Source organism: Crocodylus siamensis, chromosome 6 (genome assembly GCF_052110815.1).
Source record: "Crocodylus siamensis isolate JL-2025a chromosome 6, ASM5211081v1, whole genome shotgun sequence".
Taxonomy (NCBI): domain Eukaryota; kingdom Metazoa; phylum Chordata; order Crocodylia; family Crocodylidae; genus Crocodylus; species Crocodylus siamensis.
The window spans coordinates 13,018,357-13,041,969 of record NC_143400.1 but is presented as its reverse complement, the minus strand read 5'-3'; the positions used below and the strand labels follow the sequence as shown (position 1 = coordinate 13,041,969).

General features: G+C 59.5%; 1 protein-coding gene across 1 annotated transcript; it reads left to right on the top strand.

The window, feature by feature from the left end:
* The first annotated feature begins 1,197 nt into the window (after window positions 1–1,197).
* Window positions 1,198–7,417, top strand: LOC149861137 (dnaJ homolog subfamily A member 1-like). Its single transcript, XM_090052224.1, has 8 exons — window positions 1,198–1,289; window positions 1,471–1,621; window positions 1,712–1,901; window positions 3,047–3,151; window positions 3,586–3,813; window positions 4,124–4,354; window positions 4,699–4,799; window positions 4,966–7,417. Exons 2-8 carry the CDS (start codon window positions 1,490–1,492, stop codon window positions 5,188–5,190), a joined length of 1,212 nt encoding a protein of 403 aa, XP_089908350.1. The 5' UTR covers window positions 1,198–1,289; window positions 1,471–1,489; the 3' UTR covers window positions 5,191–7,417.
* Window positions 7,418–23,613: the final 16,196 nt, after the last annotated feature.

Below are 23,613 nucleotides of genomic sequence, written 5' to 3'. Positions count from 1 at the left end.
TTGGCTTGGGTCTTATGCTGGGATCTCCGGAGGGAAGGGTCCCAGCAAGGCAGCCGGGGCACGAAGCCACTCCTGGAAACTGAGGCACGACAGCTGCGGCCCCTTCCCCGTGGTCAAGACCCAACAAACTCAGCTCAGCCACCAGCGAGCCACAAGTGGGGACAGCTTCCTCCCTTCCCGCCCCGCCGAACTTTCATTAACCCCTCATATCTTGCGTTGCTCCGTGCCTCGGTCTTCCCACCCATAGACTGGGGAGAACGCCCTTTCTCCAGTCATCTTCGGCTGCGGGCCCTGCTCTTCTAGGATGCCTCTATCCCATTGCAAGCCCAGATAAGAGGCCTGCCTCCGTCCCTGCTCTGGCTCACGCTGTCCCGGGGAGGCGAAGCAGCCAAAAAAACCCCCAATGCCTCCCAGCATTAAACTTTCGACCCAGCTGCCTTATCAGGCCCCGCAGCTATTTTAGCTTCTCTGGTCCTCTTCACAGCTGCTGGGGCCAGCAAGTCTGACAGCCGCGCGCACCCGCCCGGGAGGGCGACGGGGGCCGCCTGGCGGGCCCACGGCCAGAGCGGAGACGGGGGCCGGCTTCACGGCCCTCTTGAAATAGCCCAGGCCCGACGGGCAGGAGGATGCCCCGGCCCCTCAAGGGGAAACTGAGGCCCGGCCGTTGGGGGACGCTCTGTGACTCCCCCCGTGTCCGCTTAAAACCCCCCAGGCAGGGCCGAGGCCCGCGGGAGCCGGGGGCCCCGGGCGCTGCCTGCGGAGCCCTTTGCAGCGGGGGAAGCGCCTAGATCGGCGACGCCCTGCCTCGACCCGGGGCCCCGGGCCAGGGTGAGCCGGGCGCGCAGCCCCCCCTGCTGGACGCGCCAGGGACCACGGGACCGAGACCCCGAAGCAGCCCCGCCCCGAGGGCGGGGGGGTAAATTTAAATCCCCCCCTTGAACCCGATTGGGTCGCCTGCTCACCCCTTTCGGCCAATCACAGCCGTAAACGCACTCCCGTGAGCACACGACCAATCACCAGGGCGTCCGCATCCGGGCGTCCGCAGCACCCAATGGGGCGAGGCCCACATCCGCATCCCACCCCTCCACCACACCCCCCCCGCCACCGGAAACCGCGCCAGCCAATAGGGGGCGGGGCGGTGCCGGCGCTTCCGGGGGGTGTGGCGCCGGGGGAGGGGTGAGCCAATGGAGCGGCCGGGGAGGTGTGTCGGCAGCCAATGGGGCGCCAGGGGGCGTGTCCGGCCTTCCAGAGAGTTCGGAGCAGGGTGGAAGGAGGCCGAGCAGCGGCGGGTGAGTGGCGGCCCCGGGCCCTGGTCTGGTCCCCCCCCCACCACCCCGGGGTGCCCAGGCCCGACTCCCCCCGTCCTCGGTCCGGGGCAGACCCACCTGTAGCAGCCGGGGGGGCATTGGGGTGTGCATGGGAGTGAGGGCAGCGAGGGCTGGGAGTGGACCCCTTGTTTTTCCCTCCTAGCGAATCCCCGACCGAAAAGATGGTGAAGGAAACCGGGTACTACGACCTGCTGGGCGTGCGACCCGGCGCCACCTTGGAGGAGATCAAGCGAGCCTACCGGCGCCTGGCGCTGCGCTACCACCCGGACAAGAACCCCAGTGAGGGCGAGCGGGTAGGTGCCGGGGCGAGCGGGTAGGTCGTGGGGCGAGCAGGGGGCGAGGGGGTCAGTGCCTCTGACCCCACGTCCCTCTCCCCGCCCCAGTTCAAGCAGATCTCGCAGGCCTACGAGGTGCTGTCGGACACCCAGAAGCGCGCCCTGTATGACCGGGGCGGGGAGCGTGCCATGAAGGAAGGGGGTGCGGGCGGCCGCGGGGGGTTCGCATCCCCCATGGACATCTTCGATCTGTTCTTCGGAGGCGGCGTGCGGATGCGTGGCTGGGCCGACAGGCGAGGTACCTGGTGCAGGGGGGCGGGGTGGGTGGGGAGACCGTACTCGTTCACACCCTGCCTCATCCTCGCCCGGCAAGGCCACACCCAGCTCTGCCCTTCCTGCGTCTGCCTTAAGGATGCTCGGAGCTTGGGCGGGAGGTATCGGAGGACATTTCCCACCCCAGACTACGAGGGAGCACTGTGCCATCGATCACTTGCCTGGTACAACGCCAGGCCCTAAAGCCGTGGGGGGCTTCCATCAACCCTGGGGCTGAGAGGCTGCTCCCAGCAGCCAGATGCAGGCGCCGTTGCAGCATGGGTGCCAGGGTGTTTACAACGAAGGCGTTGGGTTTAATAGCAGGGTTGTTGAGCAATACCCTGGCTGCAGAAAAAAACGTCTTGTGGCAAATAGGTCAGGAGATGAGGAAACAGGGCCAGGGCAGGGAGCAGCCTGACGCAGCTGCTTTGCGGGTGGGAACAAGATCACAGGGACACAGGACAATTAAGAGATCAGGCTGGGAGGGGGCAGGAACGGCTGGTGAGCCGCACACAGGAAACAAGCTGACATGCGCACACGCCTTATGCAAAAATCCCAGCCCAGGGAGCTGTCAGGGAGATAGATGCACAAACCCGGTGCTTGCATCAGGCTCTGGTTTCAGAGGGGTGGTGGATTCTCCATTTTTGGAGTTTTTAAAGCCCCAGGTAGCGAAAACCTTGGTGGGATGATGTAGTTGGGGCTGGTCCTGCTTGGAGCAGGGGCTTGGACTAGATGTGACCTCCTGAGGGCCTTTCCGACCTTTATTTTCTGTGATACGCTCAGTCGTCTGATCACTTTTTGGTCAGCAAGGACTGGTGCAGAGACTGCGTCTAGTTGAGAAGCTGGGACACAGCAGGCTGTGTCCAGCCTGGCCTAAGAGAGGGAAAGTAATGGGTCAAAGGGGCAGCTAGCCTTGCCCTGTCCAAACATGTTGTGTGAGCCTGTTACCATGCAGCTGTGATGTTCTACCCCAGAGCTTGGGGGCATTTTCAAGCGGGACTGTCAGTCTCAGGGCAGCAATCCTTGGGGCTAAGCTACTGCCATGTTCCTCCCAAGAGGTGGCTGCATGGTAGGGATAGGTAGGCAGCCCCAGTGGATCATGGGTGTTAAGCCTGACATCTCTCCGGGCAGGGAAGACTGTGGTGCATCAGCTTTCGGTGTCACTAGAGGACCTGTACAGCGGCACCACCCGGAAGCTCTCCCTTCAGAAGAACGTCATCTGCAGGAAGTGTGGTGGTAAGCACTGGGGCCTGGGAGGGGGATGGGAGACGAGAGTCAGGGCTGCATCTTGGCTTAGTGAAACGGGCTGGGAAGCACAGCCCTATCGCTCTGGAGCCATCCAGGTAGAAACAGGTGGTGACTACCTTTTCCCATGTGCTTGGCGCTGTGCATCAAGGGGCAGGGAGTGTCAGGACTCCTGGGTTCTTACCCATGGCTCTGATTAATTGACTCCCACCTTGGGCCAGTCTGTGCCCTGGAACTGGGGCAGTGGGGAATGAGGCTTCCAGCCTGGCCCTCCCATTTTCTGTGCTGTGGTCAGAGCAGGAATACCCTGTGCCCCCAGCGCCTTCCCCTGGTTTGGGGCCGGGTTCAGGGAGGGGCTCAGGCAGCATTGATTTATCTCCCAGCATTGACACCCAGCCCTGCCGTCCCTCCACCTCTGTCCACAGGTTGCGGGGTGCGAGAGGGCGCCCAGCGGAGATGCCCCAAGTGCCATGGGTCTGGCGTGGAGATGCGCATCCACCAGCTGGGGCCTGGCATGATCCAGCAGATTCAGACCATGTGCTCGCAGTGCCAGGGCCAGGGCGAGTGGATCCGGCCCCGTGACTGCTGCCCGGCTTGCAATGGCCGCAAGGTGGTGCGTGAGAAGAAGATCCTCAGCGTCCACCTGGACAAAGGTGAGGCGGGGGTACTGGGGGGTAGAGATGGGGACTCCTGGGTTTCTTTCCTGCTTTTGTGACAATGACACAGCCTCCTTCAGTGGCTCTGTCACAAGACAGGCAGCCAGGCTTGTTGTTCCTGCCTGTCTATGTTCCCCCTACACTTGTGGTCTAACGCAGGGGGTTCTTTAGCTCTTGCCCTGCGTGACTCAGTAGTGTTGTGGCATGGTTGTGAAATGGCACCACCCCAGAGGTGGCCCCATTTCCGGTAAGACAGAAGCGGGGAGCGGTGAGACAGGCCCCTGAGCTGTTAGCGTCCCACTTGCAGGCATGAAGGACGGGCAGAAGATCACGTTCCATGAGGAAGGGGACCAAGTGCCTGGGCTGGAGCCCGGGGACATAATCATTGTGCTGGACCAGAAGGAGCACCCTGTGTTCCGGCGCAGCGGCAATGACCTCATCGTCCGCAAGGAGATCAGCCTGGCTGATGCGCTCTGCGGCTGCCGGCAGCTCATTCGCACTTTAGACAACCGCACCCTGCTTGTCTCCTCCCAGCCAGGTGGGTCAGGCACCCAGGACGCCTGGGTTCTTCCCTTCTTCAGGCTGGGAACAGTGGGGGGACATGAGTTCTAGAGCAGAAGGGATCGGGCACCAGCACTACTGGGCTCTCCTCTGGGCTTTGGAGGGGAAGGGGGACCTGTAGTTAGAGTGGCGGCTGGAAACCAGGACTCCTGGGTTCTCTTCTGAGATCGAGAAGGTTGTCTAATGATTAGAACAGATTTCAGGATTCCTTATATCTGTTCCCAGCTCTGCTGGATGACTTTAGGCAAAGTGTTCTGTATCTTGGTTTCTACCCCTGGAATGGGGAAGGGGTGATAATATTTTCCCACTCTGCACCCCCAGGTGATGTCATCCGGCCTGGAGACCTAAAGTGCATCCCCAACGAGGGCATGCCTGTGTACCGCAGCCCCTACCAACGCGGCAAGCTCATCATCCAGTTCCAGGTAAGGATCCTCCCCTGCATTATGGAGAGCGGGGACAGATCCTGGCTTCCTGTTGCCCTGGAGTTGCTGGGAGACCGGTCTGGTTTCCAGGGAGCTTTCCTGTCTCCTTGGAGATGGGCTCCCACACTGATTCTGATCCCCCTCCCTCTGTCTCTCTCCCCCCCAGGTGAAGTTCCCAGAGCCCGGCTGGCTGCCAGCCGACCAGCTGCGCCAGCTGCAGGCCTTTTTCCCAGCCCAGGAGGAGGTGATGGCGACGGAGGACACAGAGGAGGTGGAGCTGAGTGAATATGTGCCACAAGCTGAGCGCGGGCGGCGCTCCCACGCTGGCGAGGCCTACTATGAGGACAACTACGATGGCATGCGGCAGCATGTCCAGTGCCAGACCTCGTAGCCCACCCTGGGGCTGGGGACCTGCCCCTGCCCCATGGCCGGGGAGGGGAAGGACAGGCGAGGGGCTGAGCCACGCCTATCAGGGATGTAAATAGCAAAATCCTCCCCCCTTTCAAGCTCATGGGGTTCGCAGGGCCCGGCCAGGCTCAGACACTCCCTGGGGATGCCCTTCCATGGTGGGAGGAGTCTTGGCATTGCTTGCTGTGGGGCCAGTGCCCCTCATCCTGGCAGGATGTGCTCTGGGAAGATCTGGTGGGGGTGAAGATGTAAGATCCAGGGAGATGGAGCTAGAAATAGGAGCTTGGGTCCAGAGAGATCTGGCAGGGGTTGGAGTTTGGATCCAGGGAGCTCTGGCAGGGGGTAGAAGCTTGGAATCCAGGGAGCTCTGGCAGGGGTAGGAGCTTGGAATCCAGGGAGCTCTGGCAGGGGTAGGAGCTTGGATCCAGGGAGACCTGGCAAGGACAGGAGCTTGGAAAACCTCTTGGTGCTCCTTTTCTGGGAGCCGCAGAGGAGGAGCTCCAGGGCTCAGGGCATCGGGATTGCTGTAAATGGGGCCTCCGAGCCATGGTAATGGTGACTTGCTCCCTGCTCAGGCCCCTGTGCACCACCCTGTCAGTGCCTTCTCTTGCCTGGGATCAGGTCCTCCCAGGATCCCGGGAAGCAAAGCCTCAGACCTAGCAGGGATCAGCCCTGATCCTGCACCTGGAGCCACCCTAGTGTTTCGTGGGTCTCTGGTAGGAGGAAGCTCCCAGGCCTGGATAATCCATTGCACTGCCCTGGGGACCTGCGGCAAGGGCATGGGGGGGCCAGCCGGGGAGGGCTCAGCCCCCATCCGGGAGAGCACCGAGGCCCCCAGTGCTGGTCCTGAACTGTGTGCAGCTTCTGCTGGTGGCTGGGCTCCTCTCTCCATACAGCTCTGAGTGCATTCACCTGCTTTCCGCCAGCTCTGCTTGCAGCAGAGCCCTTTGGAGTCCTCCCCCAAACCCGTGCCCGCACGCTGAGAGAGGAGTTAAGCATCCAGCTTGGTTCTGAGAGGGCAGCCGAACACAGCACGGTATGGCCCAGTGATTAGAGAAACACCCATCGCCCAGCTCTGTCAGATACTTCAGACACATTGCCTCCCTCTGTGCCTCAGTTTCCTCCCATCTGCATGGAGACATGGAGGCCCCAAGCAGGGCCAACAGAAAGAGCCCAGTGGGCGCCGATCTGGAAGTTGTCTGGGGAACCTTCCTGCTGGGGCCGATGCTACAAAGCTGCCTGGCCTCGCCCCTTCCTTCATCCCACTGCTTCTGAGACGTGGAGACATCCGAGCAAGAGGGCAAGGTCGGGGGACTTTGCTTTGGATGGATCATCTGTCAGCTCCTTTGCCCCTGCCAGACATGCTCCAGCTAAGCTAATCTGTGGACCAGTGGCTCTGGGATGGCACGGGGCATCCACAATGTGATGTGCATGGGCTTAGATGAGGAACCCTCCATTGCCAGGGGCCTGACTACGGCTGGAGGGGACATTTGCTTTGGCAGCTGCTGTTTTCAAGACAGAGGGATGACAGGACTGGCGCCAGGGGCCGGCAGGCAACAACCTTTCGGGTGCAGCTGGGGATACGCAGGGAGCTGCCAGCCTTTGGATGGCTCCAGTTGGCAACCGATGCTTGGGAGATGGGCAGATCAGGAGCCACGAAGTACAGCCATGGGGTGGAAATGCCTCCCTTCAGCACCCTGCTTGCGGGCTGGTGGCTGCAGTCTCTGAATACAGCCACAGGCTAAATCAGGGCCCTGGGGCTGTCTACAACCCCAGGGCTTTTTGAGGGGTGGCAGGTGTCTGCAGAAGGCACCAGAGGTGGGGGAACCCGACCCAGACATGGGCCCCAGCTGCCTTGTCCCTGCTGGAATTGCTGGGGTCTCAGGGTCCCAGCAGACACTGGTCCCCAAACGCTTCAGGGGTCCAGTCTCCGGGATGCCTGGGCATCAATTGGCAGCACAAAGGGGCAGGTGGGGTGGACAGGAGCCAGGGAAGGGTCAGGTCGCCTGCTTCACTTGCTTTAGCGGGTTTCGTTCTGGGTTAGGCAGGGAAGTAGCACTGTAGACTGTCCCCCTCCTTCTCTGGAGGGGAAACCCCTTTTAATTTATTTTTGAAAGGATTTTAAAGGTCATTTGGTTTCTTCCCCCCCCCCTCCCCCTCTCCTTTTTTTGGAGACTTTGTACATGGCATTAAAAGCAACCCCCAGTGCAGCCTGTGTCCCTTGCTCTCTTCCAGCAGCCTCCAGGGCAGGGGAGGGCAGAGATAAGGCTCTGGGGGAGGTGAGGAGCCAGGATGGGTTTCAGGCCCTTTTGCTGCCAGATTTGGCCCGAGCCTTAGAAAGTTTGGGTGAAGCCTGGCTTTGCAACTGCATGATCTGGGCCATGTGCCTTGTCCCCACACCCGTGCACTAGTGAAGCGGGGGCGATGCCACCAAAATGCCCTTTGCAATACACTGGCAGATGGCACTAGATAGGATCCAGGCGCCATGACTAATTGTTACTTGTCATTAAGCCTCCAGCAGGCAGGGAGGGTTGCTGGGCTTTGAAGCTTTCTCCAGAAATCTCTGAGTGGGGTGGGGTTGGTTTTCCCCTCTTCTGGGCAACTCTGAAGGTGGCTGATGCCCCTGGAGGGATTTCTAAATCTCCCCAGCATGATCAAAAGCAGGGCAGGGTCTTGTCAGAGGCCTTTTCTCCATAGTGTTCCTTGAACGCTTGAGTTAAATGTTAATGACCCCCTCCTAAAAATAAAGGGTTTTCAAGCTCCCTGGGGAAAGTCCCTGCCCTCCCCAGCTGGGTTTCATGCAGTTGTTTCTTCTGATGTGAAACCAGAAGCCACAGCCCAAAGTTTGCAAGACAAACAGCTCTGTCTTGGAGTCAGGTCTGGTCTCTAGAGCTTGGAGCATCATTGGAACTGTCAGCCACCAGCTCCTAGACACCACCCTAATACATAGCAGGTAGCGGTGCCACGCTGGATGCCACTCTACACAGGTATAAACCACCTGTGTCTGCAGGCAGACTAGTCTCGGGGAGGAGATTATATATGAGGGGGTGAGAGATGCCGGGATTTAGCAAGAGGGAGGCTGGGATATAAATGTGCTGAGCTTTTGTCCTTGCCCTTGAGAGCAGGGAGGAGCAGAGAGGAAAGCTGGAGAGGGCATTTTGCATGCATCGAAGAGGGGGAAATGCCTTGACGGCACCATGCAAACTGGCTCAGGACCCTTGGGTCTATGCCTAGCCCTGCCAGGGAAGAGGGTGGTTTTGGGCAAGATGGCACCCTCCCTGTGCCTCAGTTTACCCCACTTATATAATGGAGCAGAGCTTGTTGCTTCCCAGGAGAGGGTAAGAGCCCCAGGGCCAGGTGGGCTTAAAGGGGCAGCAAAGAGTGGGAGTATTGTGGGGTCAGGGGTTTCCGGCTGTGGGTGCAGGATGCAAACATGGAGTACCAGCCTAGCTATGTTTCCCCCTCTGGAGGTCTCCAGGCCCCCACAAGCTCTGCCCATGAGTCCCATCTCCCAGGGGTGATGGGGTAGCTGGGCCTTTCTGCAGCTCAGGGAAGCACCCCCAGCAGGTGCCTCCTCTGCCTAGAGCAGGTTTGAATGGAGCTCCCACCCTTGCCATGCCCTGCCACACTGTGCAGGCCCCGATCCCTGGCTGCGCTCCGCAGGCTGCTGGATGGGGCGAGGGGTGTTCTCATGGCTGGGTCGTGGGTAGGAGCGCTGCAGATTCGCTGCTTCCTCTTTCCATCTGCCACCCAGCTGGAGCTCAAGGCCAAAACCTGTCGGTGAGTCAGCACTGGGTGCTGTACATCACTCCAGGGCTGCCCTCGCATACACACTGGGGGCAGAGAGGGTTCACCCTGATATTTTGCAACTCCGCTGCCCTCGCTGGGCCCAGGGCACCGCTGAGTCACAGAAGCATCACAGCCCCCTGGGAGAGAGTCAGCAACATCTGCCTGCATGAGGAAACTGAGACAGAGAGGGAAGGACCACACCTGATGATCATGATGGCAGAAGCTGGGATGAAACCCAGGAGTCCTGCCTCCCTTTCCTCTCCCCTTACACCACCAAACAGCATTGCTGCCCCGCGCCCAGCATCGAACCCAGGAGTCCTGGCTCCCAGCCCTGCTCTTGTACCCACGTGGCAGTGCAGACTGCCCCAAGTGAGTCGTCAGCCTGCAACATGGGGCAGGACACAACCCCCACCCCAGGCCTAGGGGCAGCTGCCCTGCCCCACAGCCCTAGTGTAGACGGCGCATCCCAGGGAGCTGCTCTGCCTCGGCCCCGCTGCTTGCAATGCCGCGGGTAGCCACCAGGTGTCAGTGTTGCCCTGGCAAAGCATTGTGCCCAGCCCAGGGGTGGTTGGGGGTGCCCGCACCCTCCTTAGCTTTGGGTAGGAGGGAAGGGCACCCTATCTGATCCCCCAAAAACACACTCAGCAACCCCAGCCAGGGGGGCCTCCAGTTAAGTAGCTGCTGTCTGATTAATGAGCCCCCCTGAGATTTGCAGGAGCTGCTGTGGCTTCCACCTCCCCTTCCAGCCCCCGTGGCAGGGGGTACAACTAGCAGGGGCTCCCCCACACCAAACCTGGCTCCAAAAGCTACACAGTGGCGCACTCCAGATCAGGGCAAGACACCCAGCAGGTGCTGTCAGCACAGCCCGGCACTGATGTACAGCCTGGCAGGCAGGAGGTTGTGTGTGTGTGTGTGAGAGAGAGAGAGAGAGAGAAAATGGGGTTAGGGATGCAGCAGGGCGGGGGTCTATGGAAGGAAGGGATCTCAGGGGAGCTGTGTGGCCCCAGTGGAGCTAGCTGGAGGGCTGGGATGGGGATGGAGGGGGCAGCTGGAGCACAGAGGGGAACCTGGGAGCAGGGGTGTCCTTGCAGCCCCCCCCGAGCAGGGTAAAGCCCCCATCTACATCCCCTCAGCAGAGAGAACAAAGCTGGTGGGAAGCCAGGGCCCCCCAGAAAAGGGAGAGAGCAATCAGCCAGGGCTTCCCCCCTTCTGCCTGCCCTGGGGATACCGGGTTCCCTTCTTGGCAGGGGGAGCGGATAGGGAGGCGCTCCATGCCCAGACACCTGGGTCCCCCCCTGCGTGCTGGTGGCAGTGCTTGGAGCAGCGAGGCGGTGAGGAGTGGAGGGGAAGTAGACAGAGCTCGGGGCTGCTGGGCTCCAGGCTCCCCCTGGGACCCTTCCTGAGCTTGGGGCAATGGCTGAAGCCCCCTCAGCCGGTCTGGGACAGGACTCAGTGCTGTCCCATTGGGGAAACTGCGGCACAGAGAGGCAGAAGTGACTCACAGACACAGGTGTCCTGGCTCTCAGCCCCCCACTGCTGCAGCCCCACCGACCCTAGTCATTTCCTGGAGGGGAGAGAAGGATGCCGAGTCCTCACTACCAGGCTCTTCTCTGCTCTAATCACTAGCCCGCTCTGCACTGCCAGACCATGAGGGCCTGACTCCGCCAGCTGTTTTGGAGGTGACGGGATGGGGGGAGCACTGCCCATTGTGTCACCTCTTAGGGCTGTGTAAGGGGTTATGGAGACAGGTGGCTCCAAGAAGGGGGCTGGATTCCTGGTCATGGGTGCGAGGGGTGGGTGTGGGGGAGTTGTAATAAAAAGAAATACCCAGGAGACACGACCAGGCAGGTGTTCTTAGCTGTGGGACCAAGGGCCCCGCATGGCTGGGGGTGCAATGCCATGCAACGAGCTCAGTGTTCTCAGCTCAAAGGCATCAGGCCCCAAGCTCAAAGATGGGGCTTCTTCCCCCCCACCCCCAGTGTAGGACTCCTGGGGTTCAGACTGAGCCCCCAGAGGCCCCCCAGCCCCCAAAGCCCAGCTCAGGAGATGTTTGGCATGAGAGCTGGGACATGAGAGTGTTAAGGGGACTCCACCAGCCAGTGCCATCCCCCTGCAGCACACTGCCCTTAACTTCTTCCTGGGTGGATCTCAGCCCAGACCCTAGCAGACACAGTTTACCCCAAGATGGCCTAAGCAGGGGCATTCGCAGACCACAGTTGGCAAACCCACCCCATTGCTCCCTGGCTGGCCCAAGAGCTCTCCAGCTGGGGCTTTGCAACAGTCTCTGCAAGAAATCTCTCTTTTCAAGAGGCCAGGATCTGCTTGGTGCTGAGGTCCCTCCACTTGTCCAGCTTGGAAACCTCTGCAGAGATCTCATAGTAAGAAGCCCAGCCCCAGGCATGCCAGGAGAGGGCCATGTCGCTGGCAGGATGATGGAGGGACCGGGTGGGCTTTGATCTCTGAAGCAGAGCTGCCAGCAGTCCTTGGAGAGTGCATGCAGCCCCCCAGGCTGGGGGAGGAGGGGAGCAGAGCATGGCAGGATCACTGCATGCAGGATCAGAGCAAAAGGGATGGGTGGGCAGAGGATTTGCTGTTGGGAAAGGATGTGTCAAGGTGCAGCTCCCTTTCTTGGGACTGCAGGGACCCCGAGGGTCAGGCAGGGCTGGGGGTCGGACTGGAGCCCAAGCTCTTGGTAGCTCTGTGTCAGTGCTTGAGCCAAACACTCGGAAGCCGGAGTGACCAGGTAGCTTTGGAGGACCCAGAGTCCTGGGATGGGGAAATGGCAGGCCAGGCCAGAGCGCAGAGCTTGAAGCAGAAACCAAACTGGGAGCAGTGGGATGAAACTGGGAGCACCAGGATTCAAAGCAGCAGCCTGGAGCATGAACCAGGAGCAGGAGACCAGCACAGATGGATCTGGAGAGTGCTGGATTGGACCTCAGGATGTCGGGCTGGGACTCAGTGCTCAGAGCTTGCACTGGGCTCTTCAGAGGGGAGCGTGCAGTGCTGGACAAGAATCGAGGCCTTGCTCTGCTGGGTGGTGATTTGGGGCAGAGCTTGGGACTGCGACTGTGACTGCGAATGGGGAGCATCAGTCTGGAGCTCAGGGTGCTGAGCCGGGGCTTGTGGAGCCGAACTTGGGATCCAGGAGCCCGGGACTCAGGGCAGGAGCTTTGGGATGTGAGGCAGGAACTAGCATCGAAGCAGCACAATAAGCTGTGGACCTCGAAGAGCAGCGCTGGGTGCTGGGACTTAGGACCAGGTTCTCTGACTGGAACCACAAACGTGGGACTGGAGCGTGAAGCCGGAGCCTGGAGTTTAGGATGCTGGTCTGGAAGGGAGCAGAAGAGCAGCACAGAGAGGTCTGGAGCTGGAAGGCACCGGGCTCGGACTCAGGACATCAGGCTGGGACTCAGAGCATCAGGCCGGGCGTTTTGGAGCGGGGCTCTTAGCACCGCAACTTGGAGCAGCCGACCAGAACCGAGGCCTCGTTCTACTGGGCAGCAACTCAGAGAGGAGATTGAAGCCGCGACCTGGAGCATCAGCCTGGAGCCCAGAGCACCAAGCCGGGGCAGTTACAACCGAAGTTGGGACCCTGGAGCCTGGGACTTTGAGCGCAGGGTGGGAGCTCTGGGACACGAGGCAGGAATCAGTGTTGAAGCAGCACACGAGGCTGTGGACCTCGGAGCGCAGTGCTGGGACTTGGGACCGGATTCTCCGATTGGGACCCAGAGCACGGGCCTGAAGCTGGAGCCTGGAGTTCAGGATGCTGCTCTGGGATGCGGAGAATGGCACAGAGAGGTCTGGAGCTGGGAGACATCAGGCTTACTGCATTGGACCGGGTGTTGCAGAGTCTCCTGGCACTGGAGCGTGGAGCAGCCAACTGGAACCGAGGCCTTGCTCTGCTGGGTGGCACCTGGAGCAGAACCTGGAGCTGCGACTGCAAACGTGGAGTATCAGCTGGAACCCGGAGCCGGGGCTTTCAGAGCTGAACTTGGTTGCCCAGAACTTGGGGTGTGGGGCGGGAGGTCTGGGACACGAGGCAGGAATCAGTGTTGAAGGCTCTGGACCTTGGAGAGCAGCGCTGGGTGCTGGGATTTAGGACTCAGTTCTCTGACTGGAGGTAGGAGTGTGAGTCTGGAGCTGGAGCCCGGAGTTCAGGACGCTGGCCTGGAAGCCAGAGCATGGGAAAGTGAGGCAGGCTCTAGACTCAAGCTGCAGCTGGGAGCCCAGGGCAGGACACTGGAACTGGGAGCTCTCGGAGCCGAGTGCTGGGCTGGGGTCCACCAGCACTGGGGCCAGAGCACAGAGCAGACCAGGCCCCAGGGACTTCGTGCCCTGGGACTCCAGGCAGAACTCAGAGCCTGGCACCAGAGCCAAGACCTGCAGAGCCAGGGAGCAGGGCCCCGATCCTCAGGCTGGATCTGGCTAAGAAGGAGTCTCGGACCAGAACCCACATCCTCAGGGAGAGCTTTGGGGACGTGAAGCTGAACCGGAGCATCCCAGTGGAGCAGAGAATGGGGTCAGAGCAGAACACACAGCCTCAGGCTGGACCTCCAAATTCAGCAGCTTGGACTGGAGAGCCTTGGCTGGGGGGGCAGACAGGCAGGCAGGACCCCCGGGACTCGCAGCGTCTCTTGGGAGCAGAGAGCTGAGGAGGGCTGGACTGGATCTTGGAGCATTCAATGGGAGCTCGGAGCTGAAGTGGAAATGCTGGGCAGGAGCTCGAGAAGAAGCTGGGGATGGTGGAACATCAACCTGCAATGTCGCGCACTGGGTTTAGTTGTTTTGGAGGAAGACCTGGAGTCCTGGGATGTGGATGTGGATGTGGCAGGCCAGGCTGGAGCTCACAGCTCAAAGCAGAAACTGAACTGGGAGCACTGGGATGAAACCAGGAGCACTTAGATTCAGAGCGTCAGCCTGGAGCACGAATCAGGAGCCTGCAGTTCAGGAGACTGGTGTGGACATCTGGAGATGGAAAGCGGGACTTTGGACTGAGACTCAGCACTCACCGAGGGGCTCAGAGCAGAGCTCTCAGTGCTGGACCAGACCGAGGGCTCGCTTTACTGGGAGGCGATTCGGAGCAGAGCTTGGAACTGCAATCCCAAACGCGGAGCATTGGCATGGGGCCCAGAGCTGGCGCTTGCAGAGCTGCACTTGGGACCCTGCAGCCTGGGACTCAGCGCTGGGGCAGAGCTGTGGGAGGTGAGGTGGGAGCAGCAAGCAGGCCTCTGGACTTTGTAAAGCAGTGCTCGATGCTGGAACACAGGACTAATCTCCAGCTGGGACTCAAGTGTGGGACTGCAGCTTGAACCCAGAGCCAAGGCACTGGGCTGGGACATCAGGCTCAGAGCATCGGACCGGGTGTTTCGGAGTCTCTTGGCACCGGAGCTTGGAGCGCCCAACTGGAACCGAGGCCTTGCTCCGCTGGGCGGCAACTGGAGCAGAGCCTGGAGTTGCGACTGCAAAAGCGGAGCATCAGCTGGAGCCCAGAGCCGGGGCTTTCAGAGCTGAACTTGGAGCCTGGGACTGAGTCCAGGGCGGGAGGTCTGGGACACGAGGCAGGAGTCAGTGTTGAAGGCTCTGGACCTCGGAGAGGAGCGCTGGGTGCTGAGACTCAGGACCTGATTCTCTGACTGGGACTCAAGGCATGGGGCTGCAGTTTGGGATGCTGGTCTGGACCACGGAGCAGGACAGCCACACAGAGGTATGGAGCTGGCAGGCGCCAGGCTGGGACTCAGGATATGAGGCTGGGACTCAGAGCATCAGACTGGGCATTTCAGAGCAGAGCTCTTAGGACTGCAACTCGGAGCCACCAGCCAGACTCAGCGCTGGGACTGGGGGCTGGATTCTCCCACCAGTGCTCCTGGTTCAGCATCAACTCAGCACTAGGGAGCTGCAAGCAGCAAATAGGATTCACTGCAGGCTCCAGGATGCCCGGACTAGGGCAGTGACTTGATCTTGCAAGTTCTCTGCAGCCCAGACTGGCAGGTATTGCCCACAGCCAGACACCTGGGGATGCAGCCCTCCAGGAACCCAGGCAAAGTCCAGGGACAAGGCAGAGTCAGGGGCACGAGACAACCCCAGAGCCCAAGGGACCCTCAGCAGAGCAACTTCTGCTCCAGGCTCACAGGGTAGGAAGAAATTGGGAGGGACCTCAGGGACAACAAGGGCTAGCTACAGAGTACATAATGGGTGTGTGTGCGTGTGCACAATCAATGCAAATCCCAGATACCAGTGTGTATGTGTGTGTGCGCATGCGCATGCGCACGATCAGTGCAAAGCACAGATACCAGTGCATCTGTGTACATGCTGTCTGAAAGTCCCCAACTCTGACCACTCAACCTGCTCCGTTCTCAGATCTAAAAAAGGACCCAGGAGTCCTCACACCAGTGTCCAGCCCCTCACTCACCTCCTGGAGCACAGCCCCGCGAGCCAGGATGCCCGGGTCCCAGGCCGGGCTCTGGGGAGAGCGCTGCGCTCCAAGCAGGCAGGATGGCAAGTCCAGACACCCGGGTTGGATCCACTCCCCGGCAGCTGAACTCTTGAACCCCACCTCCCTCCCTGGCTGCAGGCTCCCCGGGGCAGGGACCTTGCATCCTCCATCAGGAGCTCCTTTGAGTCACTCCCTGCCCTGCCCTGGCTGGGGGCTGAGATTAAAAGTGTCGCAACAGAGCTGCCACCAGCCCCACCTCATCTTTCACAACCCATCCAGCCCTCTTCCTCCATCCTCAACCCATCCCACAATGGGAACAACCCAGAACCCTTTTCATGGCCGCTTCCCTGAGACCCAAACCCTGGTCTCCAAGCAAGGAACAGCCCCAGGGGCTTTGAAAAGTCCCTCCAGCCAACAGTAGCATAGGCGTGAGAAGGTGGTAGCAGAGCAGGGGGCAAGGGGGAGCTGCCACCATCTCCCCCCTGCAAGCCTATAGCCCTTACCCCTGTCTCTGCCTTGAGGGGCTGGTCCCAGTGCAGGCAGGCTGTGCTGGGAGTGTCCCTGCTCCTAAATGCAGCAAATGTCAGACGTGCCTGGAGAAGGTCCCAGACTGTGAGGTGTTTTCCTTATTTAACTGAATCAGGCCCCGGGGTGCTGGGTATTTTGGGGTCTGACACAGCACAGTGAAGGGCAGTGGGACCCACACACCTGCCACCTGCAGAAAGAGACCTGAGGGCAGGTGTCTAGGGTCTCTCCTGCACTGATGAACAGGCAGGAGATCAGATGGGGTAGGACCGAGCATGCTCTGACCTTCCATGGCTGCACCGAGTTGCCAGGTCTCAGACCCGCAGACCCACGGGCCTCCCACGGGCCTCCCTGCTGACACAGCAAAGGGCCTGGGCATGTCCTGCCCTGCTGGAGAGACAGCTCTTTCCCAACCCTATACCCAGCCTTTCAGCCCCTGCACGCACCACCCACAGCTTGCAGCGGGCGTCCAGTTGCCCAACTCGGGTTCATAAAGCCACAGGCAGGAAATCTCAGCGAGGGGGCTACTTCCCCCAGCCCTTGGCGGGGGTCAAGGAATGTGCTTAGCACCTGGCAGCAGCTTAAAGGGCGTGAAAATAGCCCCCATGTGAGCTCCCAGCCGCTCAGGACAGAGCCCGGCACCCTGGGCATAGAGGCAAAGTCACCCGGGCATCCGGGGCACGGGGGACAATCACCCCGTGATGGCTACAAAGGAGGCTACAGAGGTGGCTGTAGGCACTTGCTGAGTGTCAGGGAGGGGGTGACATCTTCCAGGAGCTGCAGGAGGGATCTGACCCCTTTTGTCTACACTGCCTCATACTCACCAGCTTGGCTTTTGTCTCCGGTGCTGGGAGAGGTGCGGGCCCCGACACCCTCTTCCCTGGGCCAGGCCAGACAAGAGCAGGGCAAGCCGGAGCAGGCCCCTGCCCCGTGGTGCCCAGGAGGCCTTGCTTCTGGAGGGAGAAGGCAGTACAGGTGTGTGCATGCTTCCCCTGGCCAGGATTGGGCACCCGAGCCTGGCGGTGTCTGTGCTGTGCAGATGGAGCCGGGGGCCGGGTGTCAGATGGATCTGCCTGACTGATGCGTGGCTTTGGTGGTGTGGTACCCCCCCCCATGTCCCCACTATGTGCTCACACATCCACATGTGACATGCATGTGCCAGGCCAAGCAGGGGGACTGCAGCTGCACGCAGATACGTGCCTCTCATGTGCACACGCAGAGGCTCCTGTCTGGGCATGCCAGTACAGGCGGCTGCTGCATGCCCTGTATGCGTGCTCTGGCCATGTGCTAGGCCTGTGCTCATAGGGGATGGGCATGTGCGTGCCTGTGCATGTGTGGGCATGCATGTATGTACTGGGCTAGCATCCATGCATGGCCTGTGCATGCGTGTGTATGTAGGTGGCCAGCACCTATAGTGTATGCATGTGTGTGTATACTGGTCAGCACCCATGGCGTGTGCATGTACTAGGCCAGTACCCATAGTGTATGCATGTGTGTGTATGTGCTGCGCTAGCATCCATGGCCTGTGCATGCATGTGTATGTAGGTGGCCAGCACCTATAGTGTATGCATGTGTGGGTGCACTGGTCAGCACCCATGGCGTGTGCATGTATTGGGCTGGTACCCATACTGTGTGCATGTGTATGTAGTAGGCTAGCACCCATGGTGTGTGCATGTGTGTGAATGCGTGCTGGCCTGCAGCAATGCACACAGGTGTCTCTGCAGCACGGGGTCCTCTGGCCCCCCTCCCCCCGCTCCCCTCCCCCCTTTCCCAGGCTCCCCACAGTAGCTGGACATTCCCTGGACGCTGCCATGCGTGAAGTCTCCAGTGAGGGCTGGGGAAGGGGCTTCTCCACCCAGTTCCCCTCCCAACCTGTCTGACCAGTCCCCCCTCCCCCTGCCACCACCACCCTCTCACCTGGAGGGAGAAGTGACTTTCCCTCAGCCCCCGGCTTGGGGCTCACCCACATGCCAGGCATTCTTCCCACAGGGTTGCTGTGCCCAGTGCAGAAGGGATGCACCCTGCACCCTCCAGAATCAGCAGGGCAATACAGACGCTGCCCCTTCTTGTGGGTGGATTCCAGCCCAGGTGGGAGGCGAATGCAGGAGTCCAGGTTAGAAGCAGTCTGGGCCTAAAAAGCAGCCCAAAGGGTTTTTTACCCGTCACAGAGTGGAGCTGGGGGAAGGAACCCAGGTGTCCTGAATGCCAGGGCACGAAGCCCAGCTGGGCAGTGAAGCCCAGACCCCTTGGTGCCAACCTGGTCAGATGCACACTGCTCCATGCCCACCACAAGACACTTCTCCATGCCCATCTCAGCTGCCTGGACCAGACTATACATGCTCCAGGAGAAAACCTACTGGATCACTGTATTTGATAGCTCAGAAACCTTTTCAGGGAACAATGCAAAGAGACTGGAAGTTGTTTCCATCCTAGCTGAGCTATCGGGGCTCGAAATGGGATGCCCGTCAGCACACACCTGGGAGCAGCAGGGTGGGGGGCTGGTAGTTAGGACACCTGGGTTTTTTTCTCTGCCTTGGGAAGACGAACACAGGGGCTGGAAGCAAGGACCTCTTGGTTCGACTTCTGACTCACAAACACCCAAAGATTTGGATAGGGGGGAATTCATAGGAGAAATGCGCCCTTAGGCAACCCCAAGCCCCCGGCTGCAGTGATATTCTGGCAGCAAACACACGTGCTCCCTGCCTCGTCCCAGCCAGGGGGCCCTGCCACCCACGCTCCCAAGCAAACAACTCCCCGAGCCCGACATTCCCGGTGGCTGGCTGGGCCAGCGGATCACATCACTTGGATACAATGGCTGCGGGCTTTGCACAGACACGCTCCGAACGCCGAGGCGGCTCCCATCCAAGGGGATGGTTCCAGCATGAGCCAAGCTCCTGGCTTTCCGACAGGCGGGGGCTCTCCAACCAGTAGGCTCTGGCATTGTCCGGACATCCACGCACGCAGGCGTTTCCCCGCAGGACAAAACCTCCCATGGGAAACATCCTGGCTGGGTCCCCTTGGTGCTCCTGAGGGCTAGGTGCTGGGCACCCTGGGCAGTACGGCAGCTCGTCACCCGCCTTCCTTTGCACAATAGAGAAATGTGGGGGTCAGAGGACTCCTATTCAAGCCACTTGATCTCTGCTCGGAAATTTGGGCCCATCCCCCCACCTCCCCGGCCCTAGCAATCCATCATTTTCAGGGAGAAAGTTAATTAAAATGCAGGGTAGATGGAAGGGGGTGGGGGGTCAATGTACCAGAGCAAAATGCTGGATATTCATTAACCCTCACACAAAGCCGTGATGGAAGGGGACAGGGGCTGGGGAGGCAGGGGGGAGCTGCCTGACCCGCGAACACCCCTCCGGCGCCAGGGAGAAAGGAGGCCGTTGAAAGCGGCTCCCATCAGGGCAGACGGAGAAGCCCGAGGCTTTGTGGCGGGAGGATGAAAGGCTCTCAGGGGCCCCAGATAGGGAAAGGGGGGCTAGGGATGCAGGGGAGGAGTTGAGTTTTGTCTCTACTAGCTGGTGGGGTCAAAGGTTACCAGGAGAGATTAGCATCAGAGGGGCCTAGATCTGCCGGCACTGATGGCACGGGATGCCGCCCACGTGGATGAAAGCCATCAGCCACCTTAGATATACTGGGACCTTTCTCGGAATCTGCAAAAAGGGGTGTTCATCCCCAAAAACCTTGTCCCAGGCTTTGGCTGGGTCAGAAGCAGCTGGCCCAGATCCTGCCCTGGCCTGGGGCCCAAACCCGACCCATGCCCATCAAGTGCACAGCTGCCAATAGGGGACCCAGCGGGAACCTTCCCTGCAGTTTGCTCCCTGAAAGCTGCCCCTTTATTTTGGGGCGTAGAGAACCGGAGCGGGGAGAAGGGAAGGGGGTAGGGACATCTGGAGCTGAAGGCATTTCTTGCTGGAGATGGGTAGGAACGCAGCGCTAGATGGGTCCCTGTGGGTCAGAATCAGGCCCCGTGTGAGCAGGGCATAATCCTGTTCATGCATCGATCCCCTACCATCTTAACACCAGACCCCAGTTTGGCTCTGTGCCCCTGTCCCTTGCTTTGTGCCTGTCAGTGTGTCCTTACGTGGGTTACAGGCTTTTCCCTGTAAACTCAATCTTGCTGCACAGCTCCTGGCCTCCTGTACAACAGGACCTCTCTTGGGAGAGAATCACAGGATCACAGTGAGGATGGGAAGGGACCACGGGAGGTCACATCTAGTCCAAGCCCCTACTTAAAGCAGGACCAGCCCCAACTACATCATCCCAGCCAGGGCTTTGTTGAGCTGGGTCTTAAACATCTCCAAAGATGGAGACTCCACCACCTCTTTAGATAACCTGTTCCAGTGCTTTACCACTCTTGTTGTAAGAAAGTTTTTCCTAATATCCAACCTCAACATCCCTTGCTGCAACTCGAGCCCATTGCTGCTTGTCCTGTCATCTGCCACCACTGAGATCAGTCCAGCTCCATCCTCTTTGCAACCCCCTGCAGGGACCTGAAGGCTGCTATCAAATCCCCCCTCAGTCTTCTTTTCTGCCAAATAAAACACCCCAGTTCCCGCAGCCACTCCTCACAAGTCATGTGTCCCAGCCCCACAACCATTTCTGTTGCCCTCCACTGGACTCCATTGTGTCCACCTCCTTTCTGTAGTGGGTGCCCAAAACTGGACACAGGACTCCAGAAGTGGCCTCCCCAGTGTCAAATAGAAGGGAAGCATCACTTTCCGCCCCATCTGCTGGCAAAGCTCCTACCAATGCAGCCCAGGATGCCATTAGCCTTCTTGGCAGGAAGAGCACACTGCTGGCTCATATTCAGCTTATTGTCCACTGTCACCCCCAGGTCCTTTTCTGCAGAGCTGCTGCCCAGCCAGTCAGCCCCCAGCCTGTCCCAGTGCATGGGATTGTTCCCTCCTAAGTGCAGGACTTTGCATTAGTCCTTGTCGAACCTCAGGAAATTTATTTTGGCCCAATTCTCCAATTTATTGAGGTCTCTCTGAATCCTAACCCTACCCTCCAGTGTATCTACTACTCCCCATCAGGCACCTTATACAGGAACAACTATTCCTAGAATGGAGAGGGAGTGAGCTGTTCCAGTCTGAAGCACCCATGTGCCAGGCTTGCTGCAGCCCATGCAGGGCCTGGCTGGGTGCAGCTGGACCCATGCGGGGCGCCAACCGCTAGCATGATGTAGATCAGGTTTCTCATTTCAGGGGCGGGGGGAGGAACTGGATATAGCAAAATTCCTCCACTCCGGGGCAGGACAAGATGCCAAAAGGTTTCAATTTCCTGCCAGCTCCAAGGCTGGAAGGAGAGAGTGAACTCGGGGTCAGCTCGACACCTCCTGGTTCAACCGAAGGAATCCAGATGCTTTGTCCTGACTTAAAAGACGTCAAAATGACCCAATGGCTGGTTGTCCTAAAATGATGAATGAAAGCCAATCTAACTAAGGAGTCTCCAAATGGGGAAACCAGAGAGGCCTGAATGGAACTGTTCCCATTAGCTACAGGCTTTCCCTCTCCCCCATTTTCACGTCAGGATGAATTTCCATCACCATCGACTTCGTTCCATGACACATTTCCCTGGCAAAGAGCAGATCTTTTCCAGCGGCCAAGGAAAGAGCATCCCAGAGAGGGATTCCCCAGCCAGCCCGAGGTAGAACGTGCATCCAGAGACAAGGGCAATTGCAACTGTGCACAAGATCTCCCTTCTTCCTTGCCCCATCCTGGCTGTACTGGATGCCATGCCCTTTCTATCTCTTCTCATCAAGCCAGGAAAAAAGGCAGCTAGACTCAGCAAGTCTCTCTGGATCCCATATTGGAGGCCCCTGCCCGGAGCGCCGCGTCACGGAAATGCATCCTGACAATCTCTGCTTTCCAAGAAGTCTTGCAAATGGGTCAAATCCTCATTGGTATTAACACAAGAAACAGCCCAGGAGGAGGAATTTGCCTTTTGTTTAAGCAAAACAGCCATGGTTCAAGCCCCAGCCCTGATGACAAAGATGCAGGGCAGCTGGAGGGGTGTGTGTGCGCCAGTGAGAGAGAGAGAGAGAGAGAGATACTGGATTAACTCTCCCCATCTCTTTAGCCTCACATAGACAGATGGGTTACACATCTGCCTTAGGACCGAGTCCCACATATACATAACCGTTTTGGTGGGGGGCCTGCCCAGCTGCAGGGACCAGGGACTGTGGCCCCAGGACCAGCCTCTCCACTATGTCCACGGTCCTGGGGTCCCTGCTCAGTGCTGCAGAAACCTTACGGTTCTCTGGCTAGTTGCTACCCTCTCAGCCCCCCTAACCCTAACCCATTCCCCGCTAACCAGGGGCAGGCAGCACAGAGCTACCTGCAGGATGGAGTGGGGAGCAGTTTCCAACTGAAGAGAAATTCCCCTTTCTCCCCCAACCTCCATTCAAATGAGCTTCGGGCCAGTTAGGCTCAGCCATTTCAGGAGAAACGTTCCAGGTCTAGGGGTGTGTTGCCCAGTCCGAGAAGCCTAAGCAATCAGCAGACAAAGATGCAAAGGTGCAAAAAAGGTGCAAAGAGAGGGCAACAAGAGTAGCAAGCCGGGCCCCTGCTGCAACCCCCCTCTGCCAAATTCCAGAGCCCTGCGCAGCCTCGGGCAGCCTAGCATCTGGTCTTAGTTACCGGGAATGATGGCGGAGGGGCTGCAGGGCAAGGGCGACCAGCACCGGCTCCTGCACTTAATCGAGACCAAACCTCCCGGACGTGAACTCTGCCGAGAGGGTCAGGAGCAGCTCAGAAAGTCATTAGCTCCCCCAGAGCTTCCTGGCAGTCTTGTGGGGCAGAGCCTTCTCCATGCTGGCTGTAGGAGGACACCCCTTGGACCGCTCATCCTAGGTGTGGGGGGTGGCCTGGGGCAAAGAGAAGAGAACCCAGGAGTCCCGATTCCCAGTCTTCCCCAGTTTAACCACTAGAAATTCCCCTTCCCAATGCAATTCATGCATCCTGACACCCCCCTCCCCACTCTAACCACTAACCCAAACACCCCTCACACCTATGGACAGAGCCCCCAGTCTCCAGATATTCACTGTTCTGAGCCCCTAGATTGGGAAGGACCCAGGCATCCTGGCGGCCCCCCACAAACCGCCTTCCCTCTGCGTGTCCTGCCCACAGCATTCGGGACCTGTCCCGCCCTGCGTGCCAGGGAGCCGGGTGAGCCTGCCTGATCCCAGCTGGCGAGGACGAGGCCTTTGTTCTCCACCAGTTTTTCAGGCTTTGATCTGAGCAGGCATGCCCCCGCGCAGAGACAACAGGCAGGCGGAGGGGGGCCGCGACGGCACTGTAGCCTTTCCCCAGCCGCTTTGTGGATCCGGGACCCCAGTGTAGCCCTAGGGTGAAGCCCCAAAGGCTCCAGGCAGATCTTTGAGCACCTCATTTGCTGCAGAGTGGGGATGACTCCTTCCTGCTCCCCACAAAACGCTGCCCCTGCCTGGGGCATCTTCCATCCAGGCAGCCAGAGGGTGACAAATGGCCCCATTACTGCAGTGGCAGCTTCTGAACAAGGCCTGGAAAGAGCAGGGGGTGAAGCCAGAACAAAGCAGCAGCAGGAGAGAGCTGGAAAGTGTCAGGAAGATGCATGAAGACCTGGCTTCCACGTGGTAGAGACAGCTGCAAAGCTGAGCTGGACGCAGGGCTGAGCCCT